Genomic DNA, 23,832 nt, shown 5'->3' with positions numbered 1-23,832 from the left:
AGGTGACAGCGTCAGAGGACCTGAGTTAAAATCCTGGCTCTTAAAATTTCACTATTGAGTTAACATGTACTGTTTATGAAATGCCTATAAGAAGCCAGACTTTGATGCTTTAAAGATGAAAGACATAATCCTTGTTTTCAAGAAGCCTGTAGTCCCCAAGGAGTATAACTAATGCAATGCAATGTGGTGAGTGAAGGAGTAGGGGTGAACTCAGGCCCGGGTGGTAGCTGGACCCAGCTCAGGGCAGGCGGTTCCCAGTTCCCACCCTTCTGCTCTGGGGTAGGGATACCAAGCTATCTACTCCTCTGGAAGATCTTGGGATCTAGAAAAGGCATTTTCCTCAAAGAAGGAGCACCCAACTCATGCAAGAAGATTCAGATAACAATTGCGATGAAAGCAGTTAACCCTCAAACTACATCTGGAAGGCAGGAGAGCAGGCCTAGGCAGCACAAGCAATGATTTTCCAAGCAGAGGAAACAGCACAGACCAAGGCCAAAACAATTGCAAATTCCTGTGTTGATTTACATTACATGCAAATCAGCTTCCCATCTTTCACCTCTAGGAGGAAAACGGGAACAATAACTCCTGCCTGGCTACATCAAGAGTTGCTATGTGGATTAAATACAGAATATCAAAGGGCTATGTAAACTTGGAAGTCCCATTATCACCATTATGAAAGAGAAGTGTGATCCAGGGCTCCGTCAAGATTCAACTCAATGATAACCACGCCATGTGGCAGAAGGAGCCGCGCCCTGGCTTTGCCACTAACCCACAATCTGCCCTCTGCCATCCTGCCCACCCCACCCAACGGGCCTCAGTTTTCCTCATCTGTAAAATCAGTGGCTTGGACTAAGGAACACTTCTGTCCCTTCAAGATGCTGCCATTTTATTCTTAATTCTCCTTTAAATCTAGTTGCCAGTAAGCAGCACGTGGCTCTCCGCCCCCAGACTATTTCTTTATTCATTCCTAACATTTACCTTGGCAGCCAAAGCATAAGATTCATCAAGCGTGTTCGACAACCCATGGCACACTTCCTGTTTCCCTCTGTTCGCTCCGCAGGTCATAGACGCACAGCACTGAGCCTTTCCAGGGCTCAGCGAGATCAGGGCTGCTGGCCATTTAACAAAGGCTCCCTGCCTCCCAGGGGCTGAGGAAAGTCCTGGGCACAGGCTGGGGTTGTTTGGTTTTGAGGTGTGCTGGGATGAAAGGCAGCCTGGAAGTGGAAGATTCGGTCATTCATTAATTAATTATAATTGTGGGTTTGTTCTTAAGAATGATTCCTTTGAAATTACTTTCCATCCAACAGCGGCTGCGACAGAGGATCAGATATTCAGAACTGTCTCCATTTCCTCTGCACAAGTATTTTCATTCCGGGACCTGAGATTCTGTCCTGATCTGGCTCTTGCATTGTGAGTCCCTCCCATCCTTGCTTTAGAGCTGGGGTGTGTTTATTTGGGGATTGGGTAGGGGCAGGTGTGTGTCTGTGTGTTTAATGTCTACTTTTTCAAAGGAAATCTATGCCACCCCAAATCACCTTTCTGTGAACTTCAATCAGACCTTTTCCAGATAAATGGACAATGGAAAAAACCCACAGACTAGAAAGACACCTGAGACTAATACCCACCTAAGGTCGTGGACCACACCTCCAGGTTACCACTGGGAGGGAGAAACAACCTGGTATATCGATGCGACTCAAAACAACAGCCCCATGTGTGAAGGCCCGGGGGCGCTTTGGGATTGACCAAGAGGAAACACGTGTTGCACAATGATAGGATCTTGTCGGTACAGCTGTCAGAAGAGGGAACTCCCACAGCAAAGGGCATAAAGCCATCTGGGGCAGTCTGGGGCGGCTCAGTTTTGTGGTGCCAGGGAGTGGACCAGAGCCCAGTCCTGCCCCAGACACAGATGGGACCATGAATTCCAACCAGAGCTTCAGCCAGAACCCCTCAGTTTCCCTCTATGCCACAGGAGGCAGCTGGGGCCGGCCAGGGAGCTTCCCCCGGGCTCCCAGTGTCCATGGTGGTGCCGGGGGTGTCCGCATCTCGCTTTCCTTCTCCTCACCGAGCTGTCCACTCCCTGAAGGGTCTTGGAGGTCTGGAAGAGGCAGTTCCCTCCTAGGCGGAAATGGGAAGGAGATGATGCAGAACCTCAATGACCGCCTGGCCACCTACCTGGAAAAGGTGCGTGCCCTGGAGGAGGCCAACGTGAAACTAGAAAGTTGCATTCTGAAGTGGCATCAGCAAAGAGACTCAGGCAATAAGCAAGACTACTCCCAATATGAGGAAAGCATCAGCCGCCTGCAGGAGCAGGTAAGATCCTGGGTAACCCTGGAACTTGAGAGGGGACTGCATTTCCAGGAGACCCATGAGAGGAGAAATCAGTAGAAAAGATAATTTCCAGGAAAATGACAAAAGGAGCTTCAAATAATCATGAAAAAAGTATTCAAGGATATTTTCTTTCTTTTCCCCAGTGGCTCAGATGGTAAAGAGTTTTTTCATTTATTTATTTATTGCTGGCCTAGGCCTTTGTTGCTGAAGTTCTGAGCTTTTCTCTAGTTGTGTAGAGCTGGGGCTTCTCTCTAGTTGCGGAATGTGGGCTTCTCTTGTTGGGGAGCATGAGCTCTAGGGCATGCAGGCTTCAGTAGTTGCAGCTCCCAGGCTCCAGAACACAGGCTCAACAGTTGTGACAGGCTTAGATAGCATGTTTAGTCTTCCTGGAACAGGGGTCAAACCCATGTCTCCTGCATCAGCAGGCAGATTCTTTACCACTAAGCCACCAGGGAAACCCAAGGATATTTTCTTGTGCATGTGAAGTCTCTTCAGTCACGTCCAACTCTTTGCAACCCTGTGGACTGTAGCCCACTGGACTCCTCTGTCCATGAGATTCTCTAGGCAAAAGGACTGGAATGGTTTGCCATTTCCTTCTCCAGGGCATCTTCCCAACCAGGGATCAAACCCTCATCTCTTATGTCTCTTGCGTGGGCAGGCGGGTTCTTTAGCACCAGTGCCACCTGGGAAGCCCAGGGACATTTTCTTATCATACCTTAAACATGGAGTCAGGAAAGTCTGTTTTGTGTATTTAATCTTCTGCACATGAATTATATAGAAAAAATGGAAGGAAAGCAGGTGCTGTCTGGTACCACTTGTGATCCGACAACATAATCATAACGATCAGGGCTGGTCTTCATTCCTCATGCTCAGTGCCCAAGGCATGAGAAAGCATTGATGTCTCATTACATCAGCTCCTCTCCACCATGAGGTCCTGAGGGTAGTGTGCTTACCCATCAAAAAAGGCTGAGCTGTACTGTTCTGGAGATCACACGTAAAAGCTGTCACTCCACCAGCAGATACATTTTTGTGATTTCCCTGGGTGCTTCCTTTTGGGGACTGCCAGAAGTTCTGAATTCTAGCCACTCACAGTTCTGAAAATGGCATATTGCTAGGGAAAAAATAATAAAAATGGGTCTGATTTTTAGAATCTTAGAGTTAGGATAGCTTATGGAGACTTCTTCAAAATATGAATAGCTTTTCAACCAAACATTTTAAAACCTAACCTTATGCTTTCTGCTCAGTCACTCAGTAGTGTCCAACTCTTTTTGACCCTATGGACTATAGTCCACCAGGCTCCTCTGCCCATGGGATTTTCCAGGCAAGAATACAGGAGTGGGTTGCCATTTCCTACACCATTATACCTTCTGAGATGTCTCACAGCATTGACTAGAAGTACAGGGAATCCAGTCATCTAGGTTATATTTTAAAGCTATGTAAATTCTCTTAAGTAAAGTAGTCCCAGAAAATTTCCTGTAAGATCATGATTGAACCTATCCTAGAAAGAGCATCACGGGTTTCCAATATTTCTAAGATACTATTTCTCAACACTCAGTTGTCCCTGCTTGAATCAAGATAATAGAAATCTGTCCTCATAATGAACCCTAATTATTGAATAATCAAACTAATAGTTGACTGTGTAATTGTCTTAACTATATAGTACATGGTTGTCTTTACCAAAAAAACAAGGTGACTCAACAAACCTTACCATACTGTTTTTATTAGTAAAGTTGCTTTGGTTTTAGAATGGAGATGACAGGAGGTTTTTTGCAAATGGGAAGCTAAGAACTTAACTCCCTAAAGAAACGTGAGGTTAGACCTGGTCAAATAATGTATCAGCTGACAGCAGAAAGATGGAGGAAAGGGGACAGAAAAATTTATCGAGTGATTATTATATGCCAGGCATCATGTCAGGTACTGAATACACTCATCAACATGGTCCAAGAGCTTTCTGCAATGATGGAAACATTCTATATCAACTGATTTATTTCTCATCACAACCCTGGAAAGAAATTGAAGCTCAGAGATGTGAAGCAGCCATCCAAAGCCACCAGGAAGAGCCAGAGCTGGGATTCTAACCCAGGTCTCTTTCTAATGGTCTCATAATTTCCACATAGCATGGTGCTGGCCAGCCTGCCTCATCAAAAATGATGCTATTTGTTAATAAAGATAATGCATTCCATTTGCACTATTAATCATGCAACACATATTTCATACCGATTATCTTGTTCTGTGAAGCAGGTGTTTTTTTTTTCCCCAATTTATGGTTGAGGAGACTGAAGCCAAAATTCTTTGGAACAGAATTGAGAAAAGCAAGTGGGGACAATTACAAGGAGCAGGTGGCTGGCCCACTCTCCAGGAAACCCCAGGTTCTCGGTTCTGACACTAAATAGGAAGCTCCTTCAGCTTCAAATTACATTCACTTCTGGATTTCTTACTTCAGTTGTTTTTCTCTGTGTTTGAAAGAAAACAGCTCTTTGAAGTTCAGATGGTCTATCAGACCTTCCCTGTTTGTAGGTGACAAACAGAGGCCCAAAGAAGTCCCACCATGCCCCGGACTTACCCCTTCCTGGGCCTTTCAAGACTCATGAAATGTTCTGAGTAGATATAGCACTCTCCCACCCCCACTTAGTATCACCAACTCAATGGACATGAATCTGAGCAAACTCCAGGGGAGAGTGAAGGACAGGAGAACCTGGCGTGCTGAAATCCATGGGGTCACAAAGAGTCGGACATGACTTAGTGATTGAACAACACCCCCACTTTAGGGATGTTAAATGTTACTCCAAAAGTCTGTGAGAAAATATTTCAGGAACTCCCTGGTACGAGTGGTTAGGACTTGAAGCTTTCACTGCTGTGGGCCTGGGTTCAATCTCAGGTCAGGAAACTAAGACCCCACAAACCTCATGACCAAAAAGAGAAAGAAAGAAAGAAAGAAAAGAAAATGATTTCAAAAATTAATCCATTCCTTTGAAACACAGAGTTGGACATCGTCATGCAAATATTAGGGTGCAGAATGGCTCTCAATAGTACTATATTTGGCTCGTTGGTTTACAGTCACAAGTTCTGTTCTCCTCTCCCTGGTAGATTACACACCCTGAAGCAGTGATACTACACTAATACACAAACTAGATTATTTTAAAAGAATGAACTCAGGTCCTTGGGGAGAATCCAGGTGATTAGTTACAACACAATGCAATACCTATGCCTCATATATTATTTCTCAACCCATTCTTATTCATTCATTACCGTGAAGGATGGCTCAGAAATAGTGGTTGTATCATAATACTGTATCAGGTAACCCAACGAGGAAGAAATAGTTTCAGTTTTTTAATTTCTTCTTTATCAACTCATGTACTCTGAGAATGCCAAATGCAGAAATCAGACTTTTGATGTGGGTTTTGCCATGGATAAATTATCAATTTAATTCAGAAAAACCAAATAAATTCACAGATGATTTTTTAACTATACACACTGCTTTGCATACTTCTTATTATTTTAAATAAACTTTTCATGTGGAGTATTTTTAGATTTACATGGTACAGAAACTTTCCATAAATCTCTTACCCAGCTCCCCTCATCATTAAAATCTTCCATCACCATGGCATTTGTCACAACTAACAAAGCAACATCAGTACACTTCTGTGAAATAAATTCACCTTTGTCTCAAATTTAATATCTGTATCAGAGTAGAGAAAGTGACATTATTTTTTAATTGAAATAGAGTTGATTTACAACTTTGTGTTCATTTCAGCTGTGCAGCAAAATAGATCAGTTTTATATATATCTACATGTAGATGTATAGATATCCCAGGTGTTGCTAGTGGTAAAGAACCCGCCTGCCAATGCAGGAGACATAAGAGACGTGGGTTTGATCCCTGGGTTGAGAAGATACTCTGGAGGAGGGCATGGCAACCCACTCCAGTGTTCTTGCTTGGAGAATCCCATGGACAGAGGAGCCCGGTGGGCTACAGTCCATGGGGTCACAAAGAGTCGGACATGACTGAGGCAACTTCTTTTTTTTTATATTCTTTTCCATTATGGTTTAATCACAGAATATTGGATATAGTTCCATCCACTATACATTCTGTATAGCACAGAATATTGTTTATCCATTCTATATGGAAGTGATGCTCTTAATGATTACTCCATGGTCTTCCAATTAGAAGTATATTATACATAAGGTACTTCATTGGAAAACTGTGGTGTTTCCAACACAGGTGGTATGTTTTATTTTCTGATTTCATGGAGAGTTCAGGGCATGGTTTCTCTGAATGTCAAGCAAAACCTCAGGGAACAGCTGAGGCTAACTGCAGGGATCCCCAGGCCATTTTGGATGGAGTTACTTTTCATCTCCCATGAGCTTAGATCATGCAAAGACTAAACAGCCTGGAGGGGAAAATATTGGTATGAAGTGCCTAAGCAGCACTGTAGAGGAAAGACAAGGAAATGTCTACAGAATCCCTTTTCAGAATCATGAAAGTCATCATGATGCCATTTGGAATCCACTAAGGGAATTAAGAAGTTGGGCATGGGCAGCCAGTCTGGTTATCTCCCATCATGAACAGCAAAGCAGACAATGCATCTCAACATTGAAACCCTTGGATTTATCCAGTGCAGACACTGGCTCTAGTTACAAAAGTGCTAGCTTTTTTAAAAGAAAATTAAACACTTTACATTTTTCTGAACTAATTTAGCTTCAACCGATTGTGTTCAGAGTGTCTACACTGTGCCCAGAAATGCTATTTTGCATTATTTTATTTAATCTCTTCTAATCTAATTCTCCTAACTCTATGGATGTTATTATTGCCATTTTATGGATGAAGAAGCCAAGACTTGGCAGAGCTCACTCAGCAGGTGGGTGCTGGAGCAGGACCCCAGGCCCGCCTGCTCTGGGAGTTCCAGACCCAGTGCCCTGGACACCTCTGAATCCTGCTATTGTGTATTCATGACACAAAATTCCAAGTAATCAGTGGAGCTTAGAACAGGGCCAGATTTTTGAAAGGTGTCTTTGTGTCGAAGTATAAGTTTGTCCTAAGAAAATCCTCTCTAATTAAAGCAATTATCTGTATAAATACAATGGGAATGTCACAGATTCTTTGGCTCCAAGTAAGTTACAGAAATTTGGAGCTAGGACCCCTAAGGTCACATGTCTTCAGGAAAAGCTCCTTATTTGTAAAGAGCGTTGTTGAAACTGAAGTCCACGGAGTTGGATAACTGACCCAAGTTCACACCAACAGTCAGTAACAGGAAATAAAAGGAAAATCTGCTGGTTCCCAGTTCAGCGCAATGCTTGGTACTTTTGACACTGAGATATCTTCCATCCAATTTTCCCCAAGACAATGACATACATTAAAATTGCGTGTCATATATTATTTCTCTGATATGTGTATTTCTATGATTACAACTACCTAGAAGTATTTACAAATCAAACATTTATATACCCAATTTCTCAGGTGGATTCTCAAAAAATCATTCTCTTTTTAAAATATATATTTATTTATTTGACTGCATGAGGTCTTAGTTACAGCACATGGGATCTTGTTCCCTGACCAGGGTATGAACCCGGGCCCCCTGCATTGGAAGCACAGAGTCCTAGCCACTGAACCACCAGGGAAGTCCCCTCTCTTTTTAAATAAAAAATATATACACATCTAGTGAAAGTCTTTTACTAGAGGCAGTTACAAAATTAAAGTTTTAACATGAAGTTTATTAATCTACTTAATTTATGATAGAGAATTGTTACAGTTAATATATTTAATTTTTGTTTTTTAATTAAGTATAGCTGATATACAATGTTTCAAGTGTACAGCACGATGATTCAATTATATATATATATATAATTCTTTCAGATTCTTTTCCATTATAAGTTATTACAAGAAATTGAATATAGTTCCCTATGCTATACAGTATGTGTGTGTGTGACATAGTTGCTTAATCATGTCTGACCTTTGTGATCCATGGATTGTAGCCCACCAGACTCCTCTGTCCATAGAATTCTCTAGACAAGAATGCTGGAGTGGGTTGCCACTCCTATCTCCACAGGATCTTCCTGGCCCAGGAATCAAACCTGTGTCTCCTGCATTGCAGGCAGATTCTTTACCATCTGACCCACCAGGGAAGCCCATGCTATACAGTAGCTCTTTGTTATTTATTTAATATATAGTAGTGTGTATCTGTTAATCCCAAATTCCCAACTCATCCTTCTCCCCTTTCAGTTAATATTTTAATAGCTACAACTGGGGCATTCTCATCATTGAATACTCTACAAACACATATACATAACTGTAAGTTATGCATATGGCTATGGTCATTTAGGGCAAAAAATAATTATGGTTAGTTCAGTTCAGTCACTCAGTTGTGTCTGACTCTTTGCAACCCCATGGACTGTAGCACGCCAGGCCTCCCTGTCCATCACCAACTCCCAGAGCTTGCTCAAACTCATGTTCATTGAGTCAGTGATGCCATCCAACCATCTCATCCTCTGTTGTCCCCTTCTCCTCCTGCCTTCAATCTTTCCCAGCATCACAGTCTTTTCAAATGAGTCAGCTCTTCGCATCAGGTGGCCAAAGTATTGGAGTTTCAGCTTCAACATCAGTCCTTCCAATGAACACCCAGGACTGATTTCCTTTAGGATTGACTGGTTGGATCTCCTTGAAGTCCAAGGGACTCTCAAGAGTCTTCTCCAATACCACAGTTCAAAAGCATCAATTCTTTGGCGCTCAGCTTTCTTTATAGTCCAACTCTCACATCCATACATGACTACTGGAAAAACCATAGCCTTATCGAAAAACAAGAAAACTCTGGAAAAACTCTGGAAAAACCATAGCCTTGTCGAAAAACAAGAAAACTCTCTTTTCTTGTTAAAGAGGTTGTCTTTTTTCCATTGTATATCCTTGCCTCCTTTGTCAAAGATAAGGTGTCCATAGGTTCGTGGATTTATCTCTGGCCTTTCTATTCTGTTCCATTGATCTATATTTCTGTCTTTGTGCCAGTACCATACTGTCTTGATGACTGTGGCTTTGTAGTAGAGTCTGAAGTCAGGCAGGTTGATTCCTCCAGTTCCATTCTTCTTTCTCAAGATTACTTTGGCTATTCGAGGTTTTTTGTATTTCCATACAAATTGTGAAATTCTTTGGTCTAGTTCTGTGAAAAATACCGTTGGTAGCTTGATAGGGATTGCATTGAATCTATAGACTGCTTTGGGTAGAATAGCCATTTTGACAATATTGATTCTTCCAATCCATGAACACGGTATGTTTCTCCATCTGTTTGTGTCCTCTTTGATTTCTTTCATCAGTGTTTTATAGTTTTCTATGTATAGGTCTTTTGTTTCTTTAGGTAGATATACTCCTAAGTATTTTATTCTTTTTGTTGCAATGGTGAATGGTATTGTTTCCTTAATTTCTCTGTCTGTTTTTTCATTGTTAGTATATAGGAATGCAAGGGATTTCTGTGTGTTAATTTTATATCCTGCAACTTTACTATATTCATTGGTTAGCTCTAGTAATTTTCTGGTAGAGTCTTTAGGGTTTTCTATGTAGAGGATCATGTCATCTGCAAACAGTGAGAGTTTCACTTCTTCTTTTCCTATCTGGATTCCTTTTACTTCTTTTTCTGCTCTGATTGCTGTGGCCAGAACTTCCAACACTATGTTGAATAGTAGTGGTGAGAGTGGGCACCCTTGTCTTGTTCCTGATTTCAGGGGAAATGCTTTCAATTTTTCATCATTGAGGGTGATGCTTGCTGTGGGTTTGTCATATATAGCTTTTATTATGTTGAGGTATGTTCCTTCTATTCCTGCTTTTTGGAGAGTTTTAATCATAAATGAGTGTGGTGGTGGGAAAACTGGTCAACCACTTGTAAAAGAATGAAACTAGAACACTTTCTAACACCATACACAAAAATAAACTCAAAGTGGATTAAAGATCTAAATGTAAGACCAGAAACTATAAAACTCCTAGAGGAGAACATAGGCAAAACACTCTCCAACATAAACCACAGCAAGATCCAGAATATTGGAAATAAAAGCAAAACTAAACAAATGGGACCTAATGAAACTTAAAAGCTTTTGCACTACAAAGGAAACTATAAGTAAGGTGAAAAGACAGCCCTCAGATTGGGAGAAAATAATAGCAAATGAAGAAACAGACAAAGGATTAATCTCAAAAATATACAAGCAACTCCTGAAGCTCAATTCCAGAAAAATAAATGACCCAATCAAAAAATGGGCCAAAGAACTAAACAGACATTTCTCCAAAGAAGACATACAGATGGCTAACAAACACATGAAAAGATGCTCAACATCACTCATTATTAGAGAAATGCAAATCAAAACCACAATGAGGTACCATTACACGCCAGTCAGGATGGCTGCTATCCAAAAGTCTACAAGCAATAAATGCTGGAGAGGGTGTGGAGAAAAGGGAACCCTCTTAAACTGTTGGTGGGAATGCAAACTAGTACAGCCGCTATGGAAAACAGTGTGGAGATTTCTTAAAAAACTGGAAATAGAACTGCCATATGACCCAGCAATCCCACTTCTGAGCATACACACTGAGGAAACCAGATCTGAAAGAGACACGTGCACCCCAATGTTCATCGCAGCACTATTTATAATAGCCAGGACATGGAAGCAACCTAGATGCCCATCAGCAGATGAATGGATAAGGAAGCTGTGGTACATATACACCATGGAATATTACTCAGCCATTAAAAAGAATTCATTTGAACCAGTCCTAATGAGATGGATGAAGCTGGAGCCGCTTATACAGAGTGAAGTAAGCCAGAAAGATAAAGAACATTACAGCATACTAACACATATATATGGAATTTAGAAAGATGGTAACGATAACCCTATATGCAAAACAGAAAAAGAGACACAGAAATACAGAACAGACTTTTGAACTTTGTGGGAGAATGTGAGGGTGGGATATTTCAAAAGAACAGCATGTATACTATCTATGGTGAAACAGATCACCAGCCCAGGTGGGATGCATGAGACAAGTGCTCCGGCCTCGTGCACTGGGAAGACCCAGAGGAATCGGGTGGAGAGGGAGGTGGGAGCGGGGATTGGGATGGGGAATACGTGTAAATCCATGGCTGATTCATATCAATGTATGACAAAACCCACTGAAATGTTGTGAAGTGATTGGCCTCCAACTATTAAAAAAAAAGAGAAAAAAAAGAAAGAAAGAAAACTCTCTTTTCTTAAAAGATACATTCTGAAGTATTTAGGGTTTGAAAGGACAAAACAAAAACAAGTCGAAAAAACCGAGTCAGACACGACTGAGTGACTTTCACTTTCACTTTGTGTGAATCTTACTAGATAGTTAAAAGGTATTTTCCACAATTACTCTCCTTCCCCCGTCTATATCATTCTTTGAGCAATTGCATCAATCCTATCAAAAGTCAATATAAAAAAGACAGTGAAAGTGACTGCAGACCATACCCTTACTACAAAACCATTCTTGTGCTTTGAGCTTAGTAAGTTCTCAATAAATAATAATTGACTTGACTGCTCATTATTCCACTGCTAGAAAATAAAGCCTTATCTGCTGATAAGTCAGATTCTCAGAAACTGGGCAGAAATGCAGTTGTCCTGTGGATTTGCATGCGACTGAAGTGACTCTTGGTGTGTGCTTTACAGATAGCAGATGGCAAGCTGAACAACGCTCAGATCATCCTTCTCATTGACAACGCCAGGATGGCAGTGGATGACTTCAGCCTTAAGTAAGTTCCTTCTTCACAGTGTTGTGTTTGGAGAGGGGAGGGGGTGGAGGTTGGTTTGGTTTTTGGAATTGTTCTTGTTTCTGTTTCTGTTTTGCAGAAAGAAAATGTATCTCACCATTACCCACATGTAAAATCTTACTAAGTTATAATGTAAAGGCATGCTGCTGCTGCTGCTGCTGCTAAGTCACTTCAGTCACTAGGGTCCAGACAGATATTTGTTCTTGTCATAACAAGATTTGTTAAAAAATCAGATATAAAATACACTTTTTGGTATGGGGAAATTTGAATACAAATCCTTAGATGATATTAAAAACTTATTATTGATTCTTAGGTGTGATAATGTTACTATGCTTATTTAGAAAACTCTCTTTTCTTAAAAGATACATTCTGAAGTATTTAGGGTTTGAGAGGACATAATGTCTATAATTTACTTTAAAAGACAAGATAGACTATAGATGAAACAAACATGGCAAAATGTTAATAGCTGCTAAATCTAAGTGATGGACATATGGCTGTTTATTATGCCATTCTCTCTAATGAAAAAAATAAAATTGGATCACCATCATAGAAAAACCTGCATGAAATGTGAAAAGTAAGAAATTCAGCCTAAAACTAAGATGAATCCTTCCAATAACAAGTGTTCTGTTCTCTTCCTTCTAACCAAAGGTATGAAAATGAACACTCCTTCAAGAAAGACTTGGAAATTGAAGTTGAAGGTCTCCGAAAGACCTTGGATGATCTGACCATTGTCACCACAGACCTAGAACAGGAGGTTGAGGGGATGAGGAAAGAGCTCATCCTCATGAAGAAGCGTCATGAGCAGGTAGGACTCCCAGGATCCCCAGGCAACCAGCACAGCTCTTAGTCTGCACATTTCAGGTGACTCAGTCGCTCCAAAAGAAAGCACCACCTGAATGCCAGCTCTATTGTCTTCAACCTAAATAATCATAAGGAACCATATACATATCTAATTTTTCCACATTCACAGCTATGCCAAATACAACAGCCAAAACACAATTCCAATTAACTATGACATCAGTCAACAATTTTGTTAATATACAATGTTTATCTAGACCTGATTATTAATATGATGTGAGAAAAATAAATGTTTAGGATCGAACTTCTTTCATTAACCCAATGTGCAGCAAGTTGGAGAACGACAGAATAGACTCTGCCACTGGTCCAGATTATATTCAATACAGTTATATTCTATAGTAACTACATAGTTACAGTTACTAGTTATATTTGATATAACTATTGGCCAAAATTGCAGCTCAATTGCCAAAATCATTTAACTGACTTTAAAAGTTAGCATCCATTTAAAATCCCTGAGACTCTGATGAAAAGATAAAAAACAATCCCCATTTTAGGCAAACAAAACTGCTTATCAAGGAAACTCGCCTTCTGCACAGCTGGTGAGACGTGATGGTTAATGAAACCTTTCCTGTGGTTTCTTGGTTTCATGATACCTCATGGGTCTCTTGCCTACAGAGTCATAATACATTGACAAGATTTTGAAAGTCTCTACACCATTTAGCTTTGGGTTACTGAACTGCTTCCCCAAAGCTTTGGCCTATAAGCTGAAATGTTCAAGTGTTTCACTGTGTCAGCATTTCACTCATGAACATTTGTCAAAGAGTACTTTATACTGTATGTAAGCAAAATTCCTTGTAAAATGTTTTCAACCAGGGATTAAGTCAGTAATCACAGGGGCCATTTGATTACCTGTCTGGTGCTATTCTTTACTTCATAAAATTATAAGAGAGGAAGTTCCCTGCAAGTCCATTGACTAAGACTCCTCACTTTTTCCACTGCAGGGGCCCTGGGTCCAATCCCTGTTCAAGGAATTAAGATCCCACATGCAGTGTGGTGTGGCCGAAAAAAAAAAAAAAAAAAATATATATATATATATATATATATATATATATACACACACACACACACACACACACACACACACACAGGCACACACACATATGTAAGGGGGAAAAAAACATATGTTTTGTCATCAACAAATAAAACTGAGAAACCAAACCAAGCCAATGAAGGAGTGGAAAACACATAAGCTGAATTTTTAAGAGATCTGTGTGCTGCTGCCCATCAACACACTTCTGGCCTTCTGATTGTCAAAATGATTCCTTTTCTCTCTCTGTTGTTAAACAGGAAATAGAGGAAAACCGTGTGCCAAATGACCTCAAGGTCAACGTGAAGGTGGATACAACCCCAGGAGAAGATCTGATTAAGGTCCTGGAGGACATGAGGCAAGAATATGAGTTTATAATTAAAAAGAAGCATCAAGACTTGGACACTTGGTACAAAGAGCAGGTAAAAGAAAGATGCCCAAATTTCCCAAATTTTCCACTTACAAGTGGTCCCAATGCCAACGCCTCTCTTCTCGGCCTGGTCTCACAGTCAGCAGCCGTGGCCCAGGAGGCAGCCAGTCCAAAAGGTGTGCAGAGCGGCCAAAGTGACCTTCATGAACTGAAGCGCACTTTCCAGGCCCTGGAGATTGATCTGCAGGCACAGTGCAACAAGGTGAGTTTGAGCTGGAAAAATCTCAGGTCAGGTAAAACCTCCTCCACAAAACCTTCTCTCCGGGGCCCGTCTCTCCAACTCCCTTGGGGCACTTCTCTATCCAAACTCCCACTTTCCATCCAAATTGTCCACAATGAGGATGATAAGAGCTATCATTTATTGAGGAGTCCATGCTGTGCCACATTCATTATATTCAATGTCATCAATCCTCATATTAACCTTTCCAGATAGGGCTGGTGTCCCCATTTTGGAGATAAGGAAACCAAAGCCCCAAACAGTTAAGTAAATTGACCAGGGTCACACAGTTAATAAGTGGCCAATGGTGAAGCCACATGGTGGTTTGGGGGGGCGGGGGGCAGTTCTACACTCTCAAAACCTCTATCAGTGCTCTCCCCCTTACAACCATGCCGCCCCCTTCCAGTTCAAAGAAAGAGAAATTCTGGTGCCAACGTGAGCAAGTGGCAAACCCAGGTTTGGCTGACTCCAAAGTATGGCTCTATTACTGTGTATGTGTCCTATACCGTGAACAGTCTTATACCCAGTGAGCAGTAAGTTCTTGTGTCTAAGTCATTCCTTTGATCATCATGGGTTTCAGTAAAAATGCTTTTAGGAGTGTTATAAGCACTTAAAATTCATTAAATAAAATCCATCATTGAATTTCCTTCTTAGCCTATCTGAATATTCTAATCATGCATCAATACCATTCTCCAGTGCTACTCTGCTCTCAGTCTTGAGGAGAAATAATTAGTTCATTTTGTTGCAGGTGCACCTGGTAAATTACTGTTACATTTTAGGAATCAGTGATGATGGACAGACATTTAAAATGTACACAGTTAAGGTGATGATAATGAACACAGAAATAATTACAGTATTTTATATTATTTAAATACAAATAAATTGCCATATTTTAAAATTACCTCAATAGTTTTGTAGCTTTCAGAACATTTTAGCATTAGAAATTTCACAACAACCCTGCAAGGTCAGCTTGACATTTATATCCAGTTTCAAGCTTTCTACTACCTGACACTATTCTAAGTAACAGGATTTGATAACAAAGGAGTTTGTATACAACTGTAGATGATAGAAAATAAAGGCACAAATCACCAAAATTAATAATATGCCAGATGGAGGAAAATGCTGCAAAGAAATGAAACATGAGGGAGAAGTTAGGTTTGCCAGGAGAAGAGCTGTCATTTTAAAACCAGGTGGTAGGGAGAGGCTTTACTGTTAAGGTAAGAGTTGAGCAAAACCCTCAAAGTGATACGAAGATACATTACATGGTTATGGGGAGGGAGCTCCAGGTGGAGGGAATAGCAAATGCACAAGCTATGAGGCGTGGGTGTGTCGGACAGGTTGGAGGAACAGCCGGGAAGCCAACATGGATGCAGTGAGTCAACAGAAGGAAGAAGAAAGGGGAGAAGAGGAGGCCCTAGGGTTAACAGTGGCACCAGATTCCCCTTGGTCAAGGGGAGTTTGAAACAGAGGGTATAGACAACTCTTTGAGGAGCTCTGCAGTAAGCAAAGGCGAGCAGAGGAATTGGCTGATCGCTGAAGGTAGTTACAGTCTTGAGAGAACAAATTTTAAGGTGGAAGAAATTCTGTGTGAAAGCTGGTGGGAATAATCTAGGAGGGAGGAAAGCATTCATGTTGCAAGACGGTGGGTAATTGCTGAAATAACCATGGCACAGACAGGGGCGGTTATTCCCCTCATAACAGGAGGGGAATGAGTGTCGACACAGACTCATGTCTGTGGGTGGAAGCTGGCAGAGCTGGTGGGAGCCCTCCCCTGAGGGCTTTCATGTCCTCAGCGACAAAGGAAGCAAGATCATGAGCTAAGAGAAAGGACAGGGAGAAGGGCAGTTTGCAGACAGAGGAGAAGGAACAAGATATCTCTTTGGGAGAACAAGAAAGTGACGAGACCAGGGACATGTAGGGTAATAGCCAGGCAGCATGAAGGACCCCCTGGACGTTAGCAGCCCTGATGGAGTGCAGGGTGCTTTATTAGCTATGAATGTCTCTTTAAGGTTAAAGTTATGCGTGCTAGAAAAGTAGGTGGTAAATCCAAACAGAACAGGGACTTGAATTCAGTTCTCTGCTTCCTTCATTTTGCAGCTTTCAGAATTTCCTCAAAACTGACAATGTGTTACCAGATTCACCAAATTGAAATGGAAGACACGCAGTGAGATTTGAATTTCAGATGAACAAGTGCTTTTTTTTTTTTCAGTATAAGTAAGTCCTTGTGCAATATCGAGGGAATATTTGTAACACATTTATACTAAAAAAAAAAATTACTGACTGCTCATCTGAAATTCATACTTAATCAGGTGCCCTCTATTTTATCTGGCACCCTTACTTGAGACCCTTCTCTGAAGATACAAAAAGATAGCAGTCTTGGCTGCTATTTCCTTCTAGGAGCTTTCAGTCTGGCCAGAGACAAAATGTAAGCAGAAGTAGGTAAGGAACAGATCAGGGCAAGGTGGGGTGTGCTCACTCCCAAACAAGCTACATCAAGAATAAATACTACAGGAGTGCAGCTAAGTTGCATAGAACTCCCTGACACAAAGCCTTTATGCCCAGAAAAATGAAATTCAGAAAGTTCTGACTCCTTATTGCCTGACTCCAAACCTAAAAGTCAGCCTGCTCCTCCTTACTCATCCCCAACTCCACCAAGATACCCAGCAGAGTAGTTGGTATATTCTCACTACTCAGCAAGCATGCATGCTCTGCTGTGTCCAGCTCTTTGTGAGCCCATGGATTGTAGCCCGCCAGGCTCCTCTGTCCATGGAATTTTTCAGGCAAGAATACTGGAGTGGGTTGCCATTTCCTCTTCCAGGAGATCTTCTCCACCCAGAGACCAAACCCACATCTTTTGAGTCTCCTGCATTGGCAGGTGGATTCTTTACCATTGTGCCACCAGAGAAGCCCAACTCAGCAGGTTATTAAATCAAGCCATCAGTCAGTAGATGAAAGAAATCTCATTCCTCTTTCAGAAATCTGCTTTAGAAAACATGTTATCAGAGACCCAGTCTCGGTACACCTATCAGCTCCAGGACATGCAACGGATCATCTCCCACTATGAGGAGGAACTGACACAGCTACGCCATGACCTGGAGCGTCAGAACAACGAATACAAGGTCCTCCTGGGCATCAAAACCCACCTAGAGAAGGAAATCGCCACCTACCGCCAGCTCTTGGAGGGAGAGAATGAAGGGTAAGGCAAAGATTGGCAGGGGAGGACAATGAAAAGTGTGTCCACCCTTGTGTGCATTTATGTACCTTATGGTCCTGTTAGCCGTCATCCGTGTAGAGAAAGAAAGGTTTATGCTGAATTTCTTCTGTAGCTACTTAGATCAGGCTGTATTCTGTTAAGTAGGAAGTGTGAATTCATCAACTGTTATTCCCAGGACACTAAGATTTGAAGTCAACAGTTTCACTTAATATTTTATATCTTTAGAAACAATGAAGAAAGTTTGGCTACAGTGTTTCCCAGTAAGAATGCACCCAATTTTGGCTCAAAAAAGAAAAAATGATTGAGGAATCTAACAGCAGGAAAAGACTCATAAGAGATTGAGATGTCCAGATTTTTTATCTGGAATCTCTGACTATTTTTGGTATAGCTGTTCACAAAAGGGCACATATGTTCTATGACCCAAGGGAAAGAGTTAGAATTTTTTTAGTACATAAATAAAATGTTATTGGACCAAACTCAAAACAGTCTGAAAAGCCCAGGGGTTTCACACTTCAGATGCAGACCCTGGAAAGGATCCCAGTGGAGGCAAAGCATGCAGCTGGCTGAAAGGATGGAGGTGACTCAGCAGATTTCTCCCCCCGCCCCGCCGCCAGGGTTAGTGGGAGGCAGTACTCACTGCCTTTTGGGTCCAGGAGGGTTCTCCCATGAACTCCTGACCTTGAAACTACAGAACTCAAACAATTATCCTCATTAAAGAGCTATGAATGTACCAGCAGGCAAAGGAAGTTAGTTCATCTTGAGAAGTTTTTATGATTGTTGCTAATACTAAAATGAGCCTTTATCACTTTTATAGGACAAAGGAAGAATCTAAGTCAAACGTCAAAGGTAAAAAATACTGTTTCATTGTTTGAATCTCCTTTTTTTTTTAATGAATCAACACATTTATCCATCCTTCAGTAATCATACCCTCTAGTGTACTACTGAATGTTCTTTGTTCAGTTTTTACTTTACTGCCAAATGGCCAGGAATATTGAATCAACTTAAATTAGATATGGCAGAACCAAGTAAGCTCTCAATATTGTCCTAAACTATGAGCTCTTTGCCAGCAGTAAAGTAGATAAAAATAATCAGTGATATTATTATATCTCTATTAAATTATGGACTCAATGGACATAAATCTGACAAAACTTTAGGAGGTAATGAAGGACAGGGGAGCCTGGCGCATTGCAGTCCATGGGGTTGCAAAGAGTCAGACACAACTTAGTGACTGAACAACAATTAAGTTATGGAGTCTGCTGGCCAAAATCCTAGGAAATTAAGAAAAACATGATGTCACATTATTTCCCAAACTACATTCTGTTGAACACCAGTATCCCATGAGATTTTAACTGTGTATTATGAAAAGATGTGTTCTGTGGCCCAGTATGGCTGGGAATACTATGTACCACTATCCTCTTGGTGAAGAATCAGGATATGTTTCAGTATTGAAGGTGGAACAAATACTGCTGCAGGGAAGAAAAAGAAAGAAAGAAACCACAACAAAATTTATTTTGTTTAGCAGAGTGTTCTCAAACACCTTTGACCGGGGGACCCTGTTTTCTCAGGTTACATTTAACATCTCACAGAAAAGTTTAAGAAGTCACAGTCTGGGACGGGTGGCACTTTCTGATTAGTTTATGATAAAATGTTCTAAGGCATTAACGGTTCAGGGACTGAGAGTCCAAGTAACCATCAGAGAACAGCTGGCCTCGTTGCCATCCCTCTGCAAGATCCCAACACATGGTCCTTCAGCCTCTCTTTGGTCATGTCCAGGGACAGGGAACCCATTACTGGAGGGGGTGGACAATCTACTACTGGAGAGCCTTGACTTTAACAAAGTTCTCCCTGGATCTCTATTACTGGTTTCAATTCTTCCCTCTGGTCTAGAATCGGTGTATTGATGCATCAACAAAGCACTTATTCAAATAAATCTTATCTTTGAAAACAGTGACCATGATAAACATTCCTGGCTTCTCACGATCTTTCATATGGCATACTCTCTAGATCTTAAAATGAGGTCCCCAGAATGGCATTTAAGGCTCTGTAAGTTCATAGAGTCTATGATGCAAGTGCTCAAAGCCCATATAAGCAGAAAGGACCCCTCCAGCACTTGTGGTCAAATACTAGATTCTGTATCAGGAACACTTGAGGTGAAGGTTTTGACCTCTAGAAAGTGACACTGTTCAGATACCCTCATTTCCTAGAAGGTGGGAGGAAAATCTTCCTTGGTAAGATCTCTTTTCACTCGATTAGAGCCCACCATATTGCTTAGTGATCATTTTGGAAAGCACAGAGAGCCTTTGGGTGCTGAGAACAGGGACCTGGAAAGGAGCGTAGTTCAGATGGTGGGGAGAGCATGGCAGTGACCTCTTTGTTGCTTTTTTTTAAATCTGCAGCTCCAAAGATCAAGGCCATCACACAGGAGAGCGTCAATGGAAGAATAATTCTTTCTCAAGTGAATGAGATCTGAAAGTACAAGTGAGGCCAATAAAAATTTCTACCTGTTGTAAAAACTATTTCCCCTCAATGGAAAGTCCTTGCCCAGGTGAATTCTAAGAGGTTTCCTTGGAGTTAACAAACTCAGAAACTTTTTTTCTCTGTAACAATCTCACCATAACAATCTTCATATATTGTTGCACTTTTTCAATCGAAGTATGAGTTCATGAGCTTAAAGCTCTATTTTACTACTACAGTTGTCAGATTCCCATCATTGTACATGTTTTATAGCCAATAAAACTCCACACCAGCTGCATCATGTCCTTTTTTTAAAAAATATCATAAGGCAAGACAAGACTTCAAGATAAGGTCAGTCTTGTCTTGACAAGACCTCTTTATCCTAAAAATGGATCCTCAGGGCATTGTCCATGAAAGAGCGACAGGGACCTTAATGCTCTGAAGGTGTTTGCAGCAAACACTGGGCAGAATTGTTACCTGCAGCCATGCAACTAGGGACAAGATGTGGTTCACAAGGCTCTCCAAGATCTCTAGACTTCTTCCAGCAGGAAAGTTGGGGTGGGGCAGGGATAGAGAAAGGAATGCGCAGGAAGGCCTCACTGAGATGACCAAAAACTATTCTATCTCACAGATGAATAAATGAACAACTTCAGTGCCTAAAAGAGAGTTAAAACTAGAAAAGGAAATTCAGGGGGGAAAATCCTCATTACAGATAGATACTGAGACCCTAAAAGGGGAAACAACTCATCCAAAATCTGAGTTGCAAACATTAGGATCCAGAATATTATGTTGAGGTGTCGTAAAGACTAAAGAAGACAGACTAGGCACCTCTACCCCTGAAGAAGATGTCTTTTTCTCAGATTTTAGCTGTGTGAGCTGCTACTCCAAGGCTGGTACAGAGGAGCAACACTGGAGAAAAGGAAGACAGAAACCCACATATTCACTAAGACATCATCAGAAGGCCATACATGAAACAATAGGATATTAACAATTCAATGGACCATGGGCATGGGCTTTACCATCTGAGCTACCCAGGAAGCCTTCCCTGGAAACTCAGCTGGTAAAGAATCAGCCTGCAATGGAGGAGACCTGGGTTCGATCCCTGGCTTGGGAAGATCCCCTGGAGGGGAGCATGGCAACCTACTCCAGTATTCTTGCCTAGAGACTCCCCATGGACAGAAGAGCCTGGTGGGCTACAGTTCATGTGGTCACAAAGAGTCAGACATGACTGAGTGACTAAGCACAGCATTATACAGGCATGGGCTAGTCAAACTCTCCCACTTTACAGGCAAATAAACTGAGACCCAGACAATAAAGGAATGGACCCAAACACTCACTGGATTATTGCAGTTGGATCTAGATCTGAGCCTCTAGACTCCATGTCCAGTTGTTAACCTAAAAGTACATTTAGTTCCATGTTCGTCTAACACATTGGCAATGCCCTGAATACTTTTTGTCTCTATGTTTGAATACTCCCTTGGAAAGGAGTGCTTCTGAAATTTTTCTGACCTGGGCATGTGTTAAAACTGGATTAGTCTTCCCTTTAAGGCAATAATTGGTATTTTCTGATTCTCAATACCCAAAGACTAGAAAATCAACCCTTAACAATTTGAAATTAGGCAAAAGGAATCCAGGATAATCACATGATTGCAAAAATGTATCATTGGTTTAAATGAAATATGTTAATTCCCTGGGGTAAAACTATAAATTTATCTTTACTGTGTGATTACTTCCAAGAATTTCAAAAATAACCAATTTATAAAATCATCAATGAATTTTTGTGTAATACTTCTCTGTGTAAATTTTGATGATTTGGGGGGTGCAAGAAAAGATCCATATTAGACTGTATTAGCCCTCTTTTTCTATTTCATTTTACTAGGAGAAGTTCTTCATGTTAACAGTGTACTATAGTCTCAAGGAATATCTTAAAATTAATTTTTTCTCTACTTTAGCAATTCACTCTGCTATTTTAGACATTATCTCTTTTTTTAAATCTAGATATTAGACATAAAATATACTTATCTTCTCAAGGTGAAATTTAGCAGTGCTAGCAAAATCTTTTGAAGAAATATTTAAAAAGCAACATGACAAGCTGAAGGTAAAGTTTTAATACTAGCCCCAGAAAATAATCCACTAACCTTGCATTTACTGTTATCATTTACATAAGACTTGGCAGTCATAAATCAAAACATAAGAATAATTTTTCAGGACTTCCCTGGTGGTCCAGTGGTTAAGAATCCTCCTTGCAAGGCAGGAGACACAGGTTCGATCCCTGTCAGAGAACTAAGATCCCATGTGCTGCTGAGCAACTAAGCCCGCACGGCACAACTACTAAAGCCCGCGTGCTCTGCAACTGCTGACCCTGCAAGCCACCACTAAAGTCCACACACCCCAATGAAAGATTGCACATGATGCAAAAAAAATTCCGCCTGCTGCAACTAAGATCCAACACAGCCAAACAAATAAATATTTTCTAATTAAAAAAAAAAAAAAAGGATAATTTTCAGTCAAGCAGCTAAAATACTCCCAAAGTATTCATTTTCTCTGTACCAATTAAGGTGAACCAACTCATCCTGGTTTGCTCAGGAAAGCCCTTAGTCCCAAACTGGAGTACTTGATAAAGCACTATTGATAAAGAATTGCTCTTACCTTACTCTATTCAGGCTGCTGTAACAGAATACCACAGACTGAGTGGCTTGCAAAAACAACAGAAATTTACTCCTCACAGCTCTGGACACTGGGATGGCCAAGGCCAAGGCACCAGCAGGGTTGCATTCTGGGGGGGGTTCACTTCCTGGTTCGTAGCCTGTACCCTCCCATGATGGAAGGGACTTGGGAGCTCTGTGGAGTGTCTTTTCTAAGAGTGTTAATCCCATTCACAGAGCCTCCACCCTCATGAACTAAATGCCTCCCAAAGACCTCACCTTCTAAAACCATCACCTTTGGGAGGTAAGATTTCAACATATAAATTTTTCAGACAAGTGGAGAGGAATTAAACCATTTTCCTGAGTAAAGAGACATTTGCACAAGTTCAGACTCTAGGCAACATAGAATAACCTCTCTCACACATCTGAGTAAGTCCAAAAATATTTCAAAATACCCATGATTATTGTATTCCAAAATACAAACTGATTAGTGCCTGTAGGTTCAGGCAAGTTGCCGACTGAGAAGTTTTCATTTGTATTTGGTTTTGACCCACACACACCCAATCCACATAAAGGAGTTGGTAACAAATTCTATTGTTTCCATTACAGGAACACTTCAAGTAAATAACAGCTATTCCATTACCCAAAATGTAATTAAAGAAATACTTGGCTAATCCAGAGATATATCATGTATCAAGTATTATTTTGGACTATTTATGTCAACATATTTTCCAATCGTACCATAATAACATGGTTGAGTGGATAGATCCATTAATATTTTTCAGTCCAGTCAAATGCATGCCTTGACTAAAAGCTCATTTTCCCATTAATGCTTTTTATATACCTACCCTGTTAATGATGTGTGAAATTGGAAACTAAACTTCATAAAAATTCATCATTAAGGAATGT

The 23,832-nt window shown here is 40.9% G+C and overlaps 1 protein-coding gene across 1 annotated transcript; it reads left to right on the top strand.

Moving 5' to 3' along the window:
- The first annotated feature begins 1,857 nt into the window (after nucleotides 1-1,857).
- Nucleotides 1,858-20,566, top strand: KRT23 (keratin 23). The gene is made up of 8 exons (XM_061143978.1): nucleotides 1,858-2,310; nucleotides 11,978-12,060; nucleotides 12,727-12,883; nucleotides 14,224-14,385; nucleotides 14,473-14,595; nucleotides 17,586-17,806; nucleotides 18,639-18,670; nucleotides 20,221-20,566. The coding sequence occupies exons 1-8, from the start codon at nucleotides 1,915-1,917 to the stop codon at nucleotides 20,292-20,294; spliced, it is 1,248 nt and encodes a 415-aa protein (XP_060999961.1). The 5' UTR covers nucleotides 1,858-1,914; the 3' UTR covers nucleotides 20,295-20,566.
- Nucleotides 20,567-23,832: the final 3,266 nt, after the last annotated feature.

The sequence above is a fragment of the Dama dama genome, chromosome 5 (genome assembly GCF_033118175.1).
Source record: "Dama dama isolate Ldn47 chromosome 5, ASM3311817v1, whole genome shotgun sequence".
Lineage (NCBI taxonomy): Eukaryota > Metazoa > Chordata > Mammalia > Artiodactyla > Cervidae > Dama > Dama dama.
Note: the sequence above shows the minus strand (reverse complement) of the source record. Positions and strands in the feature narration are given on the sequence as shown.